Genomic DNA, 18133 nt, shown 5'->3' with positions numbered 1-18133 from the left:
AGTAAGAGAATTTGTTTAAACATTTTTTTTGGGTGAAGTTTAGTAAAGGACTTCTTAAGTATTAAAGCTTTCTTAGCTAGAGCTTACCTAAGATATCTCACAAAAGTTTCTAGAAGAAAACTTCAAAACAATTTTGGAAAAAAGGAAAAGATATGTATGGATGTGAATGATCTTAAAGCCAAATAAAGGTCTAATTGAAAGAAGAAAAGCAAATGTAAGCAAGGAAAATAAGAAAGGAAGAAAACTATAAAGATAGCAAGAAGAAAAGCAAATATAATGTTATTTGAGTCCTACTATAATAGTGCAATGAACAATGAGAGCTCACTGACACATTATCACACTAATGCACGGAAATTTTTACAAGGTTTAGTGAGATTACCGTTGGAGCATTTTCCTAAACCAAAAAAAAAAGAAGCAATTACTCTAGCAGCATTTAAATGACTTCAAACAAATTTATACTTAAAAAAATTATAAGTAGGAACATAAGGTAATGACAAAGCCCCTAGACAGACACAACCACATAATAAAGAGGATGAAGATCTAGAGTCTGTTTATGAATTTATTTGCAAATGTGTCTAATTGGGCTTTTGTTTATTTATAGAGGCTAAATCAAGAGGATAACTCTAGGATGAAGAAATGTACAAACATATCCAAGAAGACCTCCAACTCATCAAAACATAAACTAAAGATTTGGTCAGAAGAACCCAAGAAGACCGAGTTTCAGCAGACTAGTCAACGTAATTTTTTGGGCCAAGCTTTAGCTTAAATAAATTGTATAAAGTTGTTTAGGATTTCATGGGCCATGTATTGGGCCTAGTAGCATAAAATAATTGGACCAAATATTTGGGCCAAGTAGAATAGGTTTTTGGGTTTGTATTTGGGCCAATAGTAAAATAGGTCTAGTTAGGGTAAAAAATGACTAGTTAGGATAACAATTGGGCTTCTTTAAGCCCTATGTAACCTTAAAACGTCTAAGGTATATTAGAGGACGAAAATTACCTTGGTATGGAGTACATGGATGTCCACATGGTAGCCTAGGAGTGGAGAGGAACATGAGTCCACATGGTTTTTATTTTGAATTTTCAAATTTTGGCTCCAAAATGTTCAACCCTCTCTCATATAAATTGAGGTGTTTGACTCACAAATTAATAAGATCAATATTGAGTGTTATGTTGCCAAGTTGATAATTTATTCACTCACCTTTGGTCTTTTTCTTCATCTTTTCAAGTGATATGACCCAACCAATCACTCTCCCTACTCTTCATGCACCTAGAAGGAATCCATAGCTCCATTGGAGCCATCGTTGATCCACTTCCTACACCAAGCTTCCGCCAATTCCTCCAAAAACTCCAAGCAAACAAGCAATTCAGATGAAGGTACAATCTTCCCTTTATGGTGATTTTATGAGAGATATAATGTCTATTGAGCATGCTAAAGTGGCTGGTTATAGAGGATTGTGGTTAGAGAGTGATTCTACCTAAGTTTTCCTTGTTTTTTCTTTTTGGGCAGCTTGTTCCTTAATCTATTTGTGGCATATGGAATACATGTTTGTGTTTTTGTAAAAATATTGAGTTTAAAATTTCACATATTTTTAGACTGAGTAACCATTTTGTTAATAAACTTGCTCTATGGGTTTGGTTAATAGACTTGAGTTTGTTTGGTATAGCAATATGCATTATAGCCTTTTGTTAGACTTTTTTCATAATAGGTTTAAACTTCATATATCATATGTAACATTTTGCTTAGAATGTTATAGGGAGTACTCTTGTAAGACATCGCCCAAAGAGTCAACCCGCGTGACAGAAGCATTTCGCAGAGAAGAGGGCCCACACGATAGAATAACCCTAAGTTGGGTGGCGGCACTGTGGGACCCTCCTCAGAGAATAAACGATCAAGTCAGAGGGGCACGTGACAATGCCCACATGCTCATTAAAGATCTCCAAGGAAGACTGCATGCATGACACGTGATTAATTAGGGCACCCATGAAGTATGATGGCCGAGAGATACGACGCTCAAGTTAGAACCCAAGCGGCCACAAGGTTATTCATTTCACTCCAAATAAGGGAAGTCCATGTGCCAGATACGCTCAGATCCTAGGAATAGCGGCGTAAGGACCTTCTCCAAGAAACCCTAGATAAGAGCAGCAACGCAAAGGTAAACCCTAGTTTTCACCTATATAAAGGGCACAAAGAGCCCTAGTAAGGTACGTTTTTTTCACAGCTACACGAGTTTTAACCTAATTCTCATAAGTCACACATAGCAAAAACCCTAGTTGTCTTCGCAACACCCCGCAGGGAGCACAAGGCAATTAGGGCAACACAGTTTAGCCACACAGTTTCAGTCATTGAGATTATCATACAGTTTTCAGTCACTTTGGTGTTTCTCGCTAGCTGACTTGATCGTCGGAGTGCAAACGGCCGCGAGGGCGCCCCTTTGTTCAGTTCTTTCAGTACTCACAGACGGAGCAGGACGAAGGTTCCCTAGCTCGCGAGGACAAGCCACGTGCAAAGACGATCCTGGTCAACCGGCAGGAACATCTGGCGCCCACCGTGGGGCCGATATAAACATCGGTTCCACCACACAAGTTTTCAATTCCCGTTTTCAAAACCCAGATAAATCGAGAGGATCTCCAGAGAGCCATGACCACCCGACCAACACGCGCCAGGAGTGAAGAGATGACCCTGCAACAACTCATGGGTATGGTGCAGGGGTTGCAGGACGCAGTGGCAGCCTCAAAGGTGGAGCAGGAGCGCATGCAGGACGCAATGGCAGCCTCAAAGGTGGAGCAGGAGCGCATGCAGGCGGATCTGCAGCCTCTCAAGCAAGAAATGACGAGCTCCACCACGCCAATGAAGAATTACGCCGTGGATGGCGTGGCAGAGACGAGCCTAAGGCTGCATCCCCACCCCGGGAATTCACAACACCGTTTTCACAGGCAATTCTGGAGACAGCGATTCTCAACACGTTCACGGGACCCAAAGCGACCTTCACAAGGGTAGAGGATCTCGAGGCACACCTCACGGCGTTCCACACACAGATGTTGCTGGTAGGTGGTTCAGACGCCGTGAGGTGCAAGCTTTTCATGAGCATCTTAACGGGGATGGCTATGGATTGGTTCATCAGCCTCCCAGAGGGCCACGTCACGTCCTAAGCCCAACTTTCACAACTATTCAGAGAGCAGTATCTAGCCAACAGAACTCCCGCCCCAGTCTCATATAATCTTTTCGATGTCAAGCAGTTCCAAGGCGAAACCCTAAAGGAGTACATAAGCCGTTTTGGGGCACAAGTGGTGAAAGTAGCCACTACGGAAGAACCCATGATCGTGTATGCATTCAGGAAGGGGGTACGTCCCGGATCTTTTAGTAAAACGCTCAATTGCAGTCGCCCAAAAACTTTCGCTAAAATAAGGCGACGAGCAGTAGAGCACATTGCCTCAGAAGATGAGGCGTACGAGAAGCGCACGACCACTGCACCCGCACGACCCAAGGCACAAATACGTACGCAACCTGTTAGGGTTCACCAAGCCGCCACGGAGAGAAAACACTTAGACAGGAAGCGCGCCTACGAGCCAAGGAGGACCCAGTCTAGGGGTCGAGCAGAGGAAAGAAGAGAATGGAACAGGCCACCGAGACACAACTTCGTGATGGAACTCAAAGATCTGATCGCGGTGCCAAACATAGCCAACAGGTTGAGGCCACCGGCGAAGTCTGACAAGATGCTGGGACCCCACAAGGAATTGTGGTGCGAGTTCCACGAAGCATTTGGGCATCACATTAACAATTGTTTAGCGTTGGGTCACCAATTAGACGAACTCGTGAAGAATGGCTTCCTGAAGGACTACTTGGCGGAGAAGCAGACAGGACAATCGCCAGTTCCGCAACCGGCGAGCGGCGAGGGGCAGCAGCACGAGGTGCCCATCCACGGTGAGGTCCACACCATAGCAGGTGGGTTCTCGGGCGGCGGATGTACCGCATCACAACGCAAGAAGTATGCTAGGTCCATAATGTCAGTGGAGGCTTTCGAGGATCATTCGCTCGATGTGGACATCACGTTCACCAAAGAAGACCTCAGGGATGTTGTGCCCCACGACAACGATCCCATCGTGATCTCACCCGTCACGGCGGGAAGGATGGTTCATCGAGCATTGGTCGATCAAGGGAGCTCGGCAGATGTGATGTTCTGGCCAACTTTCGAAAAATTACAGTTGTCCCCAGACCATCTGAAGCCGTATGGGGGCTGCCTATACGGCTTTGCTGGTGACCAAGTGGAGGTCAGGGGGTACATCGATTTAAGAACGACATTCACAGATGGGGTGGTGTCGTGAACAGAGAAGATCAGGTACCTGGTCGTGAATGCCCCCTCAGCGTACAACGTCCTGTTAGGAAGGCCAACGCTCAACAGGATAGGAGCTGTGCCCTCCACTAGGCCTATGAAGGTCAAACTACCTTCGATGGAAGGGGTAGTCGTCACCATCCGCTCTGATCAAAAGGAGGCAAAGAAGTGCTATGAAAACAGCCTCAGAAATAGGCGATCAGTATGACATGTAAGCACAACGCCACCCCCTGGCGCAGGTCCCAGCCAGGAGGGCCGGCGAGTAGGCACAACACTCCAAGTAATCGCCGAGGGGGATGCGGCGATGCCAGATGTGGCGAGCATCGCAGAGGAGGAAGGCGACCGCCTGGAGACCACCAGGGAGTCAGGAATCGCAAAGGCGGTCATCGCCAGTGAAAGGAGGCCCCAGCCGGTCAATGAGTGGGTCGAGAAGGAGATCGGCGGAAAGACATTCAAGCTGGGAAAAACCCTAGATGACGAAACGCGGGATCAGATCGCCAAGGTAATAGGTAGACATCTGGATACGTTTGCGTGGTTCGCCTCAGACATGCCGGGGATTGATCCCGACCTCTTGTCCCATCGGTTGGCAATGGACCCCCAGGTCAAGCCAGTCCGTCAAAGAAGGAGGAAGTTCAACGAAGAAAGAAGGCAGGCGATTAGGGAGGAAGCACAGAAACTCCTATCCGCAGGCCACATCAAGGAAGTGCAGTATCCGGAATGGCTTGCTAATGCTGTGTTGGTAATGAAGAGCAACGGGAGATGGCGAGTTTGCGTCGATTTCACAGATCTGAATAAGGCGTGTCCAAAGGATTCCTACCCTTTGCCCAGCATAGACGCCCTGGTAGACAATGCAGCGGGGTGCAAACTGTTAAGTTTCCTGGATGCCTTCTCGGGATACAACCAGATAAAGATGCACCCCATGGACGAGGAAAAAACTGCCTTCATGACGGAAAGGTCGTGCTATTGTTACAGGGTGATGCCCTTTGGGCTGAAGAACGCGGGAGCCACATATCAGAGGCTAATGGATAAAGTGCTCGCGCCCATGCTAGGGAGGAACGTACAAGCTTATGTCGATGACATGGTCGTGACATCCCCGGAAAAGAATCGACATGTCACCGATCTAGAGGAACTATTCGCTACCATAGCCAAGTACAGGCTGAAGCTAAACCACGAGAAGTGCATTTTCGGCGTAGAAGTGGGAAAATTATTGGGTTTCCTCTTAACCGAAAGAGGAATCGAGGCGAATCCTGATAAGTGTGCTGCCATCCTGGCAATGAGAAGCCCTGCCACTGTCAAGGAGGTACAACAGCTTACAGGCCAGATGACCGCCCTGTCGCGGTTCGTATCTGCCAGTGGGGACAGGGGCCACCCGTATTTCCAGTGTTTGAAAAGAAATAACAGGTTTGTCTGGACGAGAGAGTGCGAAGAGGCTTTCGTGAAACTCAAGGAGTACTTGGCGAGCCCGCCGGTCCTGTGCAAACCCCAAGTGGGAACGCCCTCAAGTTATACTTCGCCGTTACTGAAAGGGCGTTGAGCGCGGTGCTCGTACAAGAACAAGATCAGGTTCAGAAGCCTATCTACTTTGTCAGTAAGGTGTTACAAGGTGCGGAAGTGAGATACCAAGCCTTAGAGAAAGCAGCGCTGGCAGTCGTATTTTCAGCGATGAGGCTACGACATTACTTCCAGAGCTTCGAAGTATGGGTGATGACTGACTTGCCCATCCAAAAGGTTCTAAAGAAACCGGATGTAGCTGGAAGGATGGTAAAATGGGCGGTGGAGTTGTCAGAGTTCGACGTCAGGTACGAACCCCGAGGACCGATTAAAGGGAAAATCTTCGCCGACTTTGTGGTCGAGCTGTCCGCTGAGACGACGCATAATGCCGGAAGTGATGGTCGATGGGTACTCTCAGTTGATGGGTCGTCCAACCAGCTAGGTAGTGGGGCTGGAGTCATTTTGGAAGGACCCAACGGGGTGTTAATAGAACAATCTCTGAGGTTTGCCTTCAAAGCCAGCAATAACAAGGCGGAATATGAGGCATTGATTGCTGGTATCCTGTTGGCAAAGGAAATGGGGGCGAAGGCACTGATGGCCAAAAGCGACTCTTTGCTGATCACCGGGCAGGTGACCGGCGAATTCCAGGCCAAGGATCCACAAATGGCGGCTTACCTAGAGTATGTACAGGAGCTAAGAGGTTCTTTTGCTTTGTTCGAAGTGGTGCATGTACCAAAGGAACAGAATGCCCGAGCTGACTTGCTTGCCAAGCTCGCTAGTTCAGGCAAGGGGGGCCGACAGAGGACTGTTATACAAGAAACTCTAAAGACACCTCGGGCGTTCGCAGCAGACCACCAGGTTCTTCAAGTTTGCAAGTCAACAGAAGGGATAACAAGGAGCCATCGATCGTTAACTCAGGAAACCTTGAGAACGCCGAGAGTTAGGGCGCACCCAGTGGAGGAAGCGAAGGCAACGCGAGTTTGCGCCGTTTACCAACCATATACATGGATAACACCATACCAACGGTACATAGCAGACGGCGTCCTCCCAGTAGATCCAACAAAGGCCAGAAAGATAAAGAAAAGCTCCAACAAGTTCACCTTGATCGATGGGGAGCTGTATAGGTTCGGATTTACACACCCCTTATTAGTATGTGTGCATGGAGAGAAGTGCGTAAGAATTATGACTGAACTCCGCGAGGGAATCTGCGGAAGCCACATCGGAGGGCGAGCCCTGGCAACGAGAACTCTCCGCGCGGGCTATTATTGGCCAACCATGAGGGAAGATTGCAAGGAATACGCACAACGTTGCTAACAGTGTCAGCAACACGCTGATTGGCACAAGGCGCCCCCAGAAGAGCTAAAGTCAATCTACAGCCCCTGGCCATTTCATATGTGGGGAATCGATATTCTGGGGCCCTTTCCGTTGGCAATCAGGAAAATGAAGTACTTAGTCGTAGCAATCGAGTACTTCACGAAATGGATTGAAGCGGAACCAGTAGCCCAGATTACCGCACACAAGATTCAGAATTTCGTATGGAAGAACATCGTGTGTCGTTTTGGTGTACCAAAGCGTTTGGTATCAGATAATGGGACCCAATTTGCAAGTCACTTATTGAAGAAACTGTCCGAGGATATTGGGACGTAACAGGTGTTTGCTTTTGTGGAGCACCCACAGACGAATGGGCAAGTGGAGTCGGCCAATCGGGTTTTGCTGAGAGGACTGAAGAGGAGGTTGGAGAAAGCCAAGGGGTCTTGGGCTGAGGAAGTCCCTCGCATAGTATGGGCATATCATACTACCGAACAATCGGGAACCCACAAAACCCCGTTTAGCTTGGTATATGGGTGCGACGCGATGATCCCAATCGAAATCCAGGAAAGCTCGCCAAGATTCCAGAACTTCGTAGCCGAAGACTCGAACGCCGAAAGGAGAATGAATTTGGATTTGCTGGATGAAGTCAGGGAGGAGGCAAGGGTAAAAGCCGAAGTAGTAAAAAGAAGAGTGGAACGTAAGTACAACTCCCGGATGAAATCAAGGCGATTCAGAGATGGCGACCTGGTGATAAGGAAGGCCCACCAATACGAGATGCAGAATAAGCTGTCGCCCAAGTGGACGGGACCATTCAGAATAACCGAAGCGCTCGAAAACGGAGCTTACCGCCTAGAGACACTGGAAGGAGGGGCGATTCCCTGCACTTGGAACGCCACCTATCTCAAGTTTTATTACAGTTAAAACATTTTCAAGGGGGCACTCTTTTTCCCCGAAGAGAGTTTTTTAATGAGGCCACCCAATAAAGAAGGTTTCGAAATTTATCAAAGTTCCCAAGTTACTTAAATGCGCACGCCTATCTTTTTAAGTTTTTGAAGAGAGCCCTTGTCGCCCCTACATAGTTTAGTGCAAAATTGAAAGTTAAAATTTTTTTCAAGTCCTCATCGCTAGTTGGCGATCGGAGGCACAAGTTAAGTTCTAAGTCTTCATCGCCACTCGGCGATTGGAGGCACAAGTTAAGTTCTAAGCCCTCATCGCCAGTTAGCGATCGGAGGTAAAAGATAAGATAAGCCCTCATCACCAGTTAGCGATCAGAGGTAAAGCATAAGATAAATCCTCCTCGCCCTCAAGCGAAGCTGAGGTCAGTTAAATAGTCATAAGATAAATCCTCATCGCCCTCGAGCGAAGCTGAGGTCAGTTAAATAGTCATAAGATAAATCCTCCTCGCCCTCGAGCGAAGCTGAGGTCAGTTAAATAGTCATAAGATAAATCCTCCCCGCCCTCGAGCGAAGCTGAGGTCAGTTAAATAGTCATAAGATAAATCCTCCTCGCCCTCGAGCGAAGCTGAGGTCAGTTAAATAGTTATCAGATAAATCCCCCTCGCCCTCGAGCGAAGCTAAGGTCAGTTAATAGTTGTCAGCTAAGTCCCCCTTGCCCTCGAGCGATGTTGAGGCCACAGAATAGATTGCAAGTCCTCGGTGCATCCAGGGGAAGGAAAGATGTAACCCCTGGGCAAGGTGAAGGCACCAGAGAAAGGCATCCTCACCCTCGAGTGAGTTCAGGAGAGAACAGATTACAACCCCTTCGCTCAAGTAAATTGAGACAAGTTTGGAAGTTCCTGGTACAGAACCAGGCCAGCAAAGAATTAGGCGGTAACCTGGAAGTACACATGTCATTCAGCGGATCAGGCGAGCAAGATTTCAGACACTAAGAATAACCCACGCCCATAGAGCTAAGCACCCGTCGGCGCTGAGTCGATTTCTTTAAGCGAGAGTTAGTCGGTTATATCAGATCAGATGATTACACGACGGATAAGGGCGAGATCATGCGCATATGTTAAAGTAGTTTGAATAAAGAGAAAGTCGTTACAAATAGATTCATTACACACAAACCAAAGTCGAATATATGAGTCTTTTATGATGTTTCAAAACAAAACGGAAAATGGAAATGTTAATCTGAAGGTACAATTTTGCCGTCTACCACTTCATGGAAAATCGAGAACTGAGAGAGGTCCAAGTCGGGATAAGCACAAGCGAACTGCTCCAAGGCCGCGCCAAACCCGGAAGTCAGAACGTTTGCAGCGCTGAGGTCGAGTTCTTCAATTTGTTTCTTCAGCTTTTCGTTCTCCTCAAGCGCCTGGGCAAGCTTTGCTGCAGACTCGTTCAGCTCCTTATCTTTCTCGCTCAGTTCCTTGGCCTTTCGGTCCTTGTCGGCTTCGATTTTGCCCAGCAGATCCTCCCTCTCAATTGACTTGGCTTCGAGCTCATCCACGTAGGCCTTTTTAGCCTTGAGGGTCTCCTCCAGGTCCGCTATCTTTTCCCGCTGAGGCACGAGCCTGCTTTCAAGTTCAGTGACCTCTAAGAGTTTGTCGTTGAGCTTTTTTTGTAGCTCAGTGCTATTTTTGCGTTCGTTCCGCAGCTCGTCTTTCAGAGTGTTCTCTAACCGCGAAAACTCCAATCCCCGCATCGTAATGTCACGCTTAAGTTGTTGGACTTGGTCCTTCGCAGCACCGGCTTCAGATTCATACTGGTTCAAGGAGTCCCTCAGAGCCTCGCCCATCATCTGGTAAAGACGCTTCTCTACGCACTCAGTAGTTATAGCGCTAAGGTAAGCGGCGTGGGCTTTCAAGACCTCCTCGACAGGGGTTAGAAGAGCAGGGATTGGGAGAGGGGTTGAGGGTTGGTTCTCGCCACCACCCTCATAAGTTTTGACGACCAGGGAAGCGTCAGGATGCGGCCGCGATACGTTTGGCTCCACTACAAGTTGGGGGAACAACTGAACATCCACAGTTTGATTCGGAACGCCTCCAGTAGCTGAGGTATTTGACGACAGAGTATCCCCAGCGCTCTCAAAAGGTGTGGAGGCGCTGGGGGGATTCTCTGCGTAATCTGGGCCTGCACTTTCGATTGCTGGCGGCTCAATGGTGGTCGCCCTGCTCCTTTTACAGACAAGCCCATCTTCGGTACTCTCGTCCTCCTCTTCATCCGACACCACTGTGGGAATCTTCCTCTTGGCCCTCTTTGGTGGCAGTTTTTTTCTCGCAGGGGCAGGAAGGGCGACGAGGGAAGGTGAGCCCGCTGAAGGGAGCTCGCCCCGAGCAACGACAGCTTCTGCGACAGAATTCGGGACAGTCTGAGAACCCGCTGTGAGATTGTGACGCTTGGTTAAGGAGCGTAGCCTAGCCATATGATCTTTTTCCAGCATTGTATCTGCACAAAAGTGATCAATGTTGCAAATCAATCCAGTTGCAGGTAACCGGTAATACAGGGATCAAGCAGCCAAGAACAAACGCAGGACAGTGTAACGCAAATAAGTTTGATAAAGAGTAAAGCGGACTTAACGCAGGAAGAGAAATCTAGACAGAGTAGAAGGGCAGACCTATGTAAAAGTCTAGTTGATCCTCATAGAATTCGAACTTGATGATTGAGGGGGTAGCCAAGATGGTATTGGTAGAGGCAACTTCTTTCCAGAAGTTGCACAGGTCTCTGTCAAGTTCCCCCATTTTCTCTGGACTCCTAGCTTTCCGAAAATTATCCTTAGAGTCCTTCTTTCCCTTGTTAACCTAGTACAAGGGGAACCCATCAAGAAGCGTGGGATCCTGATCATTGTAGCGAACACGGACAAACTTAGCCTTCCAGTCCTTATAAGATTGCTGGAAGATTGAGAGGATGGATCTCCCAGCAATCCCATTGAGGCTTACCCACAGGCGATCCCCTAGGTTTTTAGCCTCGAACAGAAATAAGAACACATCTACGGAGGCTGGATGGCCTAGGTGTGCACAGACAATTTGGTATGCCCTGACGAACGCCCAGCCGTTGGGATGCAGCTGAGCAGGGGCAATATCAAGCTCGGTCAGGAGCTCTCTCTCAAAGCGAGTGAAAGGGAACCTGAGCTTAACCTTCTTAAATACGGTTGCATAGATGAAGCAGGAAGGCTGGCCGTCGTTGCCATCATTGTCAGTACAAACAGGTTCCCCAGGAAGACAAGGACGAATGGCCACCTTGTCGTCATGTTCCTTATGAAAAGTAAGGTGGGTCTTCTCTCTCAAACGATGAATATCAGCCTCAGTATTGATCGAGGAAGTCTCGTTCAGCAAGCCTGGAGGAGCCCATGGGTATAACAGTTTGTAGACAGGAATGGGCCGTACAGTAGCATTGGTTTGTGGGGGAGGGGGGGGATTGCAGTGGGTTAGGTTGAGAGGGCGCAGGCCTCTGAGCCCGGTTTGAAAGGACGGCGGGATCCCTGGGTGGGTTACGAGACGTAGAGGGAGTTCCTGAAGAAGGTTGTTTGCGTAACTTTGGAGGAGCGTTTCGAGAGGGGGCAAGGCTGTTTGATGTGGCCCCCGTACGAGCCATCGAGAAACTGCAGAGAAGACGACAAGAGAATGAAAAAGGGAAAAGTGGAGGGTTGATAAACAGAATGACTCGATTGAAAGACGGAAAAGGAAAACAGCATGAACAAAGGGGGTCGCAGAGAGGAAAGAAAAAACCTAAAACGCAGGGAAAAGCAAAACAGAGAACAAGCAGCCCACAACGTATGCTCCAAGCAGTGAATGGATGATGCAAGCCGATTAAAATGCGGTGAGCACTAGCGAGATTGATAAAAGGGTTACCTTTTGATGATCGAAGGAGCGCGCAGGGAAATGGTGATTGGGGAGTCAAAGCGTTCACCAGAGCGTATCGAAAGTTTGAGAGCGAAGAAGAAAGATAATGGAACAGTGGAGTGGCGCGAGAAGTTTTAGAGTTTCGAATGTTGCGAGGAGCGCAAACGCCATGAAATAATGACCATCGATGATTCCACGTGTCAGTTGATGAGTCCACGTAGATCGCCGGAGTTTAACTTATCCTCTTCGCCAAAGGAATCGCAGCCCGAGTACCAGTCGGGTCATCAAGGGCGATGACGTGATCGAGAAGTGCGCACAGTCGTCGGTCGTGCAGGGGGCGGTCTGCAACATGTGCGACCGCCGGCAGTGTCATCGCCAAATGGAAGACCAGGCGGTCTGGCATCGCTACAAGCAGCACATCACCAACTGTCCCAATAAGCTCGGGGCGAAAATGCCGAAGGTTCAAATAAGAAAGCTCAAACGAGCGGGCATCCCTCACAAAAATGAAGGCCGAGCAGAGCCATAAGTAAAATAATCAGAAGCAGGGTGTTTAAGGAATGGGGAAACAAGCAAAAGTTATTTAAGGAATTCACGCCAAGCACAACGAAGGGGATAACGGGAGTAGCGCGCGCAGCATGGCAAAGAACGCAAGCATGCAAAAATAAGTGGAATAGCATTCAACGTAAAGCCAGCGTTAGAGGTACAAACGGAGTTTATAACGGTTGCAAGATAAAAATATAATCCTATACACATCCTAATGTCTGCACAGGAAGCGAGAACATATCACTCATTAGTGGCCCCCAAAGTTTGAGCAATGCAACGAAGAAGCCCCGTCTCCGAACCTCAAAGCCTGAGTCAGCAGCGCCCTCTAATGATCGTTTATCTTCGAACCTACGTAAAAAAGGAGTAAAGTACAGTAAGAGACAGATGTGAAACAAAGTACTTCCAAGCAAAATCATACAAGAAATCCAACAAAAACAGAAAGTAGGAGGGTCATAAGGAAAGCCTCACGCACATATATATTTTTCCAGAAGCTCGGCATTATACTCCAAGCTTATTAGAGCAGCCGCGTCAAAACCTCCAACACCCGCCAGGATCTTGCAAGCTTCCTGATCCCTTGAAGACAGCTTCGTAAGGGGCTTAGATTTTAAGGCTCTGGCGTCCTTTGTCCAATACAAAGGAAAGCCGTCCAGAGCGGAGGGCACCAGGTTGGAACAACACACCTTGAAGAACCTGCCTTTCCACCCTGTGAAGGCTTGCTGGAAAGGGGTCAAAAGAATCCTACCAGGGACGTTGCTGAGAGTCACCCAAAGGTTGTTTCTCTGCCTCTTCACCTCAAAGACGTGAAGAAAGATGTCCACAGAGGGTGCGCATCCAAAAAAGCCAAGCAGAATGTCAAAGGCCTTAACGAAGGCCCAACTGTTAGGATACAGTTGGGCTGGGGCAGTGTTCATCTCTGTCAGCAGCTCTCTCTCGAACCTAGAGAAAGGGAGGCGCACGCCGACGCGTTTGAAGACCACCTGGTAAAAATAGAAAAAGGGGACTCCGTTGTTGGATCGCTCATCCCCGCATACCGGCTCCCTTAAGGTGCAAGGGAGCACGACGATGTCGTCATCGTGCCTCTTTGCGAAGGCACGACGATCATAGGAACACTCTTCCCCCACGTGTTCCCTCAGGGCCCTGGTGGAGAGCAAGCAAGAGCATTCGTCAAGAAGTTCACTCGATGCCCATGGGTAAAGATCCTTGTGACCGACTCTGGAGAAAGAAGGGTTGGTAGACATTTTAGTATGCAACTGTCAGCAAAGAAACTGGAGGCCAAGGAGGAAAGCTCCAGCAGCGGAGTAGAAGGGAAGTTTTGCAAGGAAAGAACGTGGAACAAGGGGTTCTTGAGAAGAAGATGAATGGTGCAAGAAAGATGCGAAAGAGGTCAAGTCAGTAAGTTAAGGTACGAGGTTTTTAAAGATTCGAGCGTTACAGTTGAAACAGTAAAGGACGTTAAAGCGAGCGCCTTACGATTGGGCCACGTGTCACGAGATGGAGGTGTGGACTGAAGTGTCACCTTTTTGGATCAGAGAATATCACGTCGTCAGAGTCCTTGAGCATTACAGTTGAAACAGTAAAGGACGTTAAAGCGAGCGCCTTACGATTGGGCCACGTGTCACGAGATGGAGGTGCGGACTGAAGTGTCACCTTTTTGGATCAGAGAATATCACGTCGTCAGAGTCCTTGAGGGTACGTCGCGCCGGCGATGCAGAAAGGTCACATCAACCGGTCGGAGAGCGACACGTCGTCAAAACGCCGCGAGGGCGACAGGGGCGAGGCCTTAGTCTTTTCGATGAGAACAAGATAACAGCTCAAGACTGGGGGGCTTGTGTACCGACCAGGTCATCGGGTGTGATGACTTGGACAAGAGATAGGTAGGTGGTCAAAAAGTCGACATAGTCGCCGTATGTAGAAGCAACATAGTCGCCGAGATGCGTCACCGCCAAGATGAGTCATCGCCCAAGAAAAGGACATCGCCTAAGCAAAACGTCGCCCAAGTAAGACATCGCCCGAAGAGTTAACCCGCGTGACAGAAGAATTTCGCAGAGAAGAGGGCCCACACGATAGAATAACCCTAAGTTGGGTGGCAACATTGTGGGACCCTCCTCACAGAATAAACGATCAAGTCAAAGGGGCACGTGACAATTTCCACATGCTCATTAAAGATCTCCAAGGAAGACTGCATGCATGACACGTGATTAATTAGGGCACCCATGAAGTATGATGGCGCGAGAGATACGACGCTCAAGTTAGAACCCAAGCGGCCACAAGGTTATTCATTGCACTTCAGATAAGGGAAGTCCATGTGCCAGATACGCTCAGATCCTAGGAATAGCGGCACAAGGACCTTCTCCAAGGAACCCTAGTAAGAGCAGCAACGCAAAGGTAAACCCTAGTTTTCACCTATATAAAGGGCACGAAGAGCCCTAGTAAGGTACGTTTTTTTCACAGCTACACGAGTTTTAACCTAATTCTCATAAGTCACACATAGCATAGCAAAAACCCTAGTTGTCTTCGCAACATCCAGCAGGGAGCACAAGGCAATTAGGGCAACACAGTTTAGCCACACAGTTTTAGTCATTGAGATTATCATACAGTTTTCAGTCACTTTGGCGTTTCTCGCTAGCTGACTTGATCGTCGGAGTGCAAACGGTCGCGAGGGCGCCCCTTTGTTCAGTTCTTTCAGGTACTCACAGACGGAGCAGGACGAAGGTGCCCTAGCTCGCGAGGACAAGCCATGCGCAAAAACGATCTCGGTCAACCGGCAGGAACAAGTTTTATAAAAAAAAAATTGAAATAAATTTTAGTATGGTATAAAATTTAGATTCATGATTTAATTTAATTTCATACAAATTAAATTATGCTTAAAGAATGTTCAAATATTATAAGCTTATTTAACACTAGTCATTACATGAAGTTTTAATTCAAGATAAATATATGGTATCCATATATGGTTAGATATAGGGATAAGGATAAGGCTTTTTCTTCCTGCACCCCACAATTTTAAATATTCTAACATTAACCTTGATCTATAATTTCAAAAGGGGCTACCAGATATTGGGATCTGGTAATATATTCTGGATTCATGAATCCGGAATTGATTAAATTGTGTTTTCTGGATGAGGGGGTGTTCTGGAAGGTAAAAGGTCATAAATTGTTGTTTTCCGGAGTGCTGAATCCAAAAGCCTAAATTGCATTACGGATTTGTGGATCCGGAATTATTTTTTTGTGTTATGAATTCTTGAATCCGAAATGCATCACTTGCATTATGGATTTATGAATCCGGAATTGTTTTTTTGTGTTATGGATTCCTGAATCCGGAATGGTCTTTTTGAATTATGGATTGTTGGATCCAGAATAATGTTTTTGACTTATGAATTCATGGATCCGAAATGCAATGATTTTGTTTCATTTTTTTATTTGTAGAAGCATGGACAATATTGATGAATTTGAACAAGAATTACATGATGGGATTGATCTGTGGGATGATGATGATATTGAGAAGTCATTATCCATGTTCTTCATGTTTTTCATCTTCATTAACATGTCTTCTTCTAACAGAGGCTGTGGGACGTAGTCGATCACCTTGTGAACCTCCTCCCCTAGTCTTCACCATTACTGTTCAATTACACCATTCAAGTTAAACCAATTAACAAACTAATGAATAAGATGTTGAACCAATACAAACAAAAAATAACAAATATAAAATTCTATTGAAACCAAAAGAGAGAAAAAAAAGCATTGTATCATTTCTACTAAACAAATATAAATAAACTATAGACCCAAAAAAAATATTAAAAGAAGAAAAAAAGAAGCTCATTGCAAATCATATTTGAAGATAGAAAAAATCTTTTGATGAAGTTTTATATGTTGAAGAAAGGATGACCATAAAAACACAAATCCGGATCCACAAATTCGGAAGCTTTCCGGATCCACAAATTCAGAACCTTCCTGGATCCACAATTTTGGAATCTTCCTGGAACCACAAATCCGGAATTTTACCGGAAGCAAAAATTCAAGATTTTACGTATTTTGTGATCCAAAATTCTATCGGATTCTATAATCTGGAATGGAAGGAAACACTTACGGAAACAAAAATCCATAAAAAAACGGATGTGCAGATCCGAAAGCAAAGAAATTTACTTAACTTTGTCAAGAGAACTCTAAATCACCAACAAAAAATGAGAGATTGAAGGAGAAGGATTTGGAGGTGTCGCACTGCTGCTTGTACCATCCCGTCCCCGGGTGTTGACCAAAGTCAAAGTCAAAGTCAAAGGTCAACGTATGGTGGGGTCCCTCAAGGGACCCAAGGAAGAAAGTCAACGAATTGACCGCTTGAGGCGTCGCCAAGGTGGGGCGTCGCCAAGATGAGGAGTCGCCAGACGCAGGCATCGCCTAGGTGAGGCGTCGCCAAGATGAGGCGTCGTTAAGGTAAAGGCATCGACGGTGCCGCCCCCCGATACCCATGGGTAGGAAAAGACCGTTGAAGGGGCGACACTGCGAGAGGCCTCAGCTCCTCAGAACAGTAATAAAGAGAAGAGGAAGGTGGCTTCAGGGCCATAGTTCTAGTATCAGTAGGGGGTAACCTAACTCGTGAAGTACCCATGCCACCGCTGGGAGACCATGGGATAGATACGACCCATGAGAGGGCCACCCCCAGGGGAGAACCACGTGCATGGTACGAGAGAAAGGTAGATATGCTCACATGGCGAATGACTAGAGGCTGGGGCGCATGAGTTGGCACCCAGAAAGTCACCCCCTGCACCAGATGCACTTCGAAGAAAGAGGACTCACACGATGAAATAACCCTAAGTTGTTTTACGGCGCTGTGAGGCCCTCTACGTAGAGTAGCGATCAAGTCAGAAGGACACGTGGCAATAAGCACTGAAACATCAAGGCTTTCCTGAAAGTTCGCGAAGGTACGCGTTAATTTAGTTTACGTTTCGAACGTTTCAAGGAATATTTTTATACGCTTTCAATGCGCTTTAAATGCGGGAGGTGTTTAAAAAGGGCCTTGAGCCGTTTGAAACGGGATCCGAGTTTTGACCTAATTCCCACAGTTTACACAGAGCCACAAACCCTAGTTGTTTCACGGCGCACCCACTGTGCGCACAGACAATTAGGGCACACAATATTAGCTACTCAATATTTTTCGACCACCTTCAGAGCATCCCTTCACGGTGTTCCGATACGGAGGTGTGTCACCTTTGATGTTTCTCGCTAGCTGACTTGATCGTCGGAGTGCAAACGGCTGCGAGGGCGCCCCTTTGTCCACTTCTTTTCAGGTACTCACAGACGGAGCAGAACGAAGGTGCCCTAGCTCGCAAGGACAAGCCAAGCGCAAAGACGGTCCCGGTCAACCGGCGGGAACATTTGACGCCCACCGTGGGGCCGATATAAAACATCAGTCCCATCACACAGTTTTCCAATTCCAGTTGCAGTTTCCAACCCATTTCCCTCAAGTTTTTACCAAAGGCCATTGTTCGTTGAGGAATTGGTGCAGTTTTCGCCAATTGCTTTTGTTGAATTGTTGTGCGACCGCATTCGTACGAGTTCGAGTTCGAGTTCCTTTACCCTGTGGTGTTGCACGACGACTGGGAAATGTCCCAGATGATGAGATCCACGAGACAAGGTTCAATGTGCGCTAAGAGTGAAGAGATGACCATGCAGCAACC

The 18133-nt window shown here is 47.2% G+C and overlaps 1 protein-coding gene across 1 annotated transcript; it reads left to right on the top strand.

The window, feature by feature from the left end:
- The first annotated feature begins 3644 nt into the window (after positions 1–3644).
- On the top strand, positions 3645–4325 carry LOC137834213 (uncharacterized). Its single transcript, XM_068642275.1, has one exon. It carries the CDS (start codon positions 3645–3647, stop codon positions 4323–4325), a length of 681 nt encoding a protein of 226 aa, XP_068498376.1.
- The last annotated feature ends 13808 nt before the right edge of the window (positions 4326–18133 follow it).

This window comes from Phaseolus vulgaris, chromosome 5 (assembly GCF_000499845.2).
Source record: "Phaseolus vulgaris cultivar G19833 chromosome 5, P. vulgaris v2.0, whole genome shotgun sequence".
Taxonomy (NCBI): Eukaryota; Viridiplantae; Streptophyta; class Magnoliopsida; order Fabales; family Fabaceae; genus Phaseolus; species Phaseolus vulgaris.
This window is presented reverse-complemented; position numbering and strand designations above follow the sequence as displayed.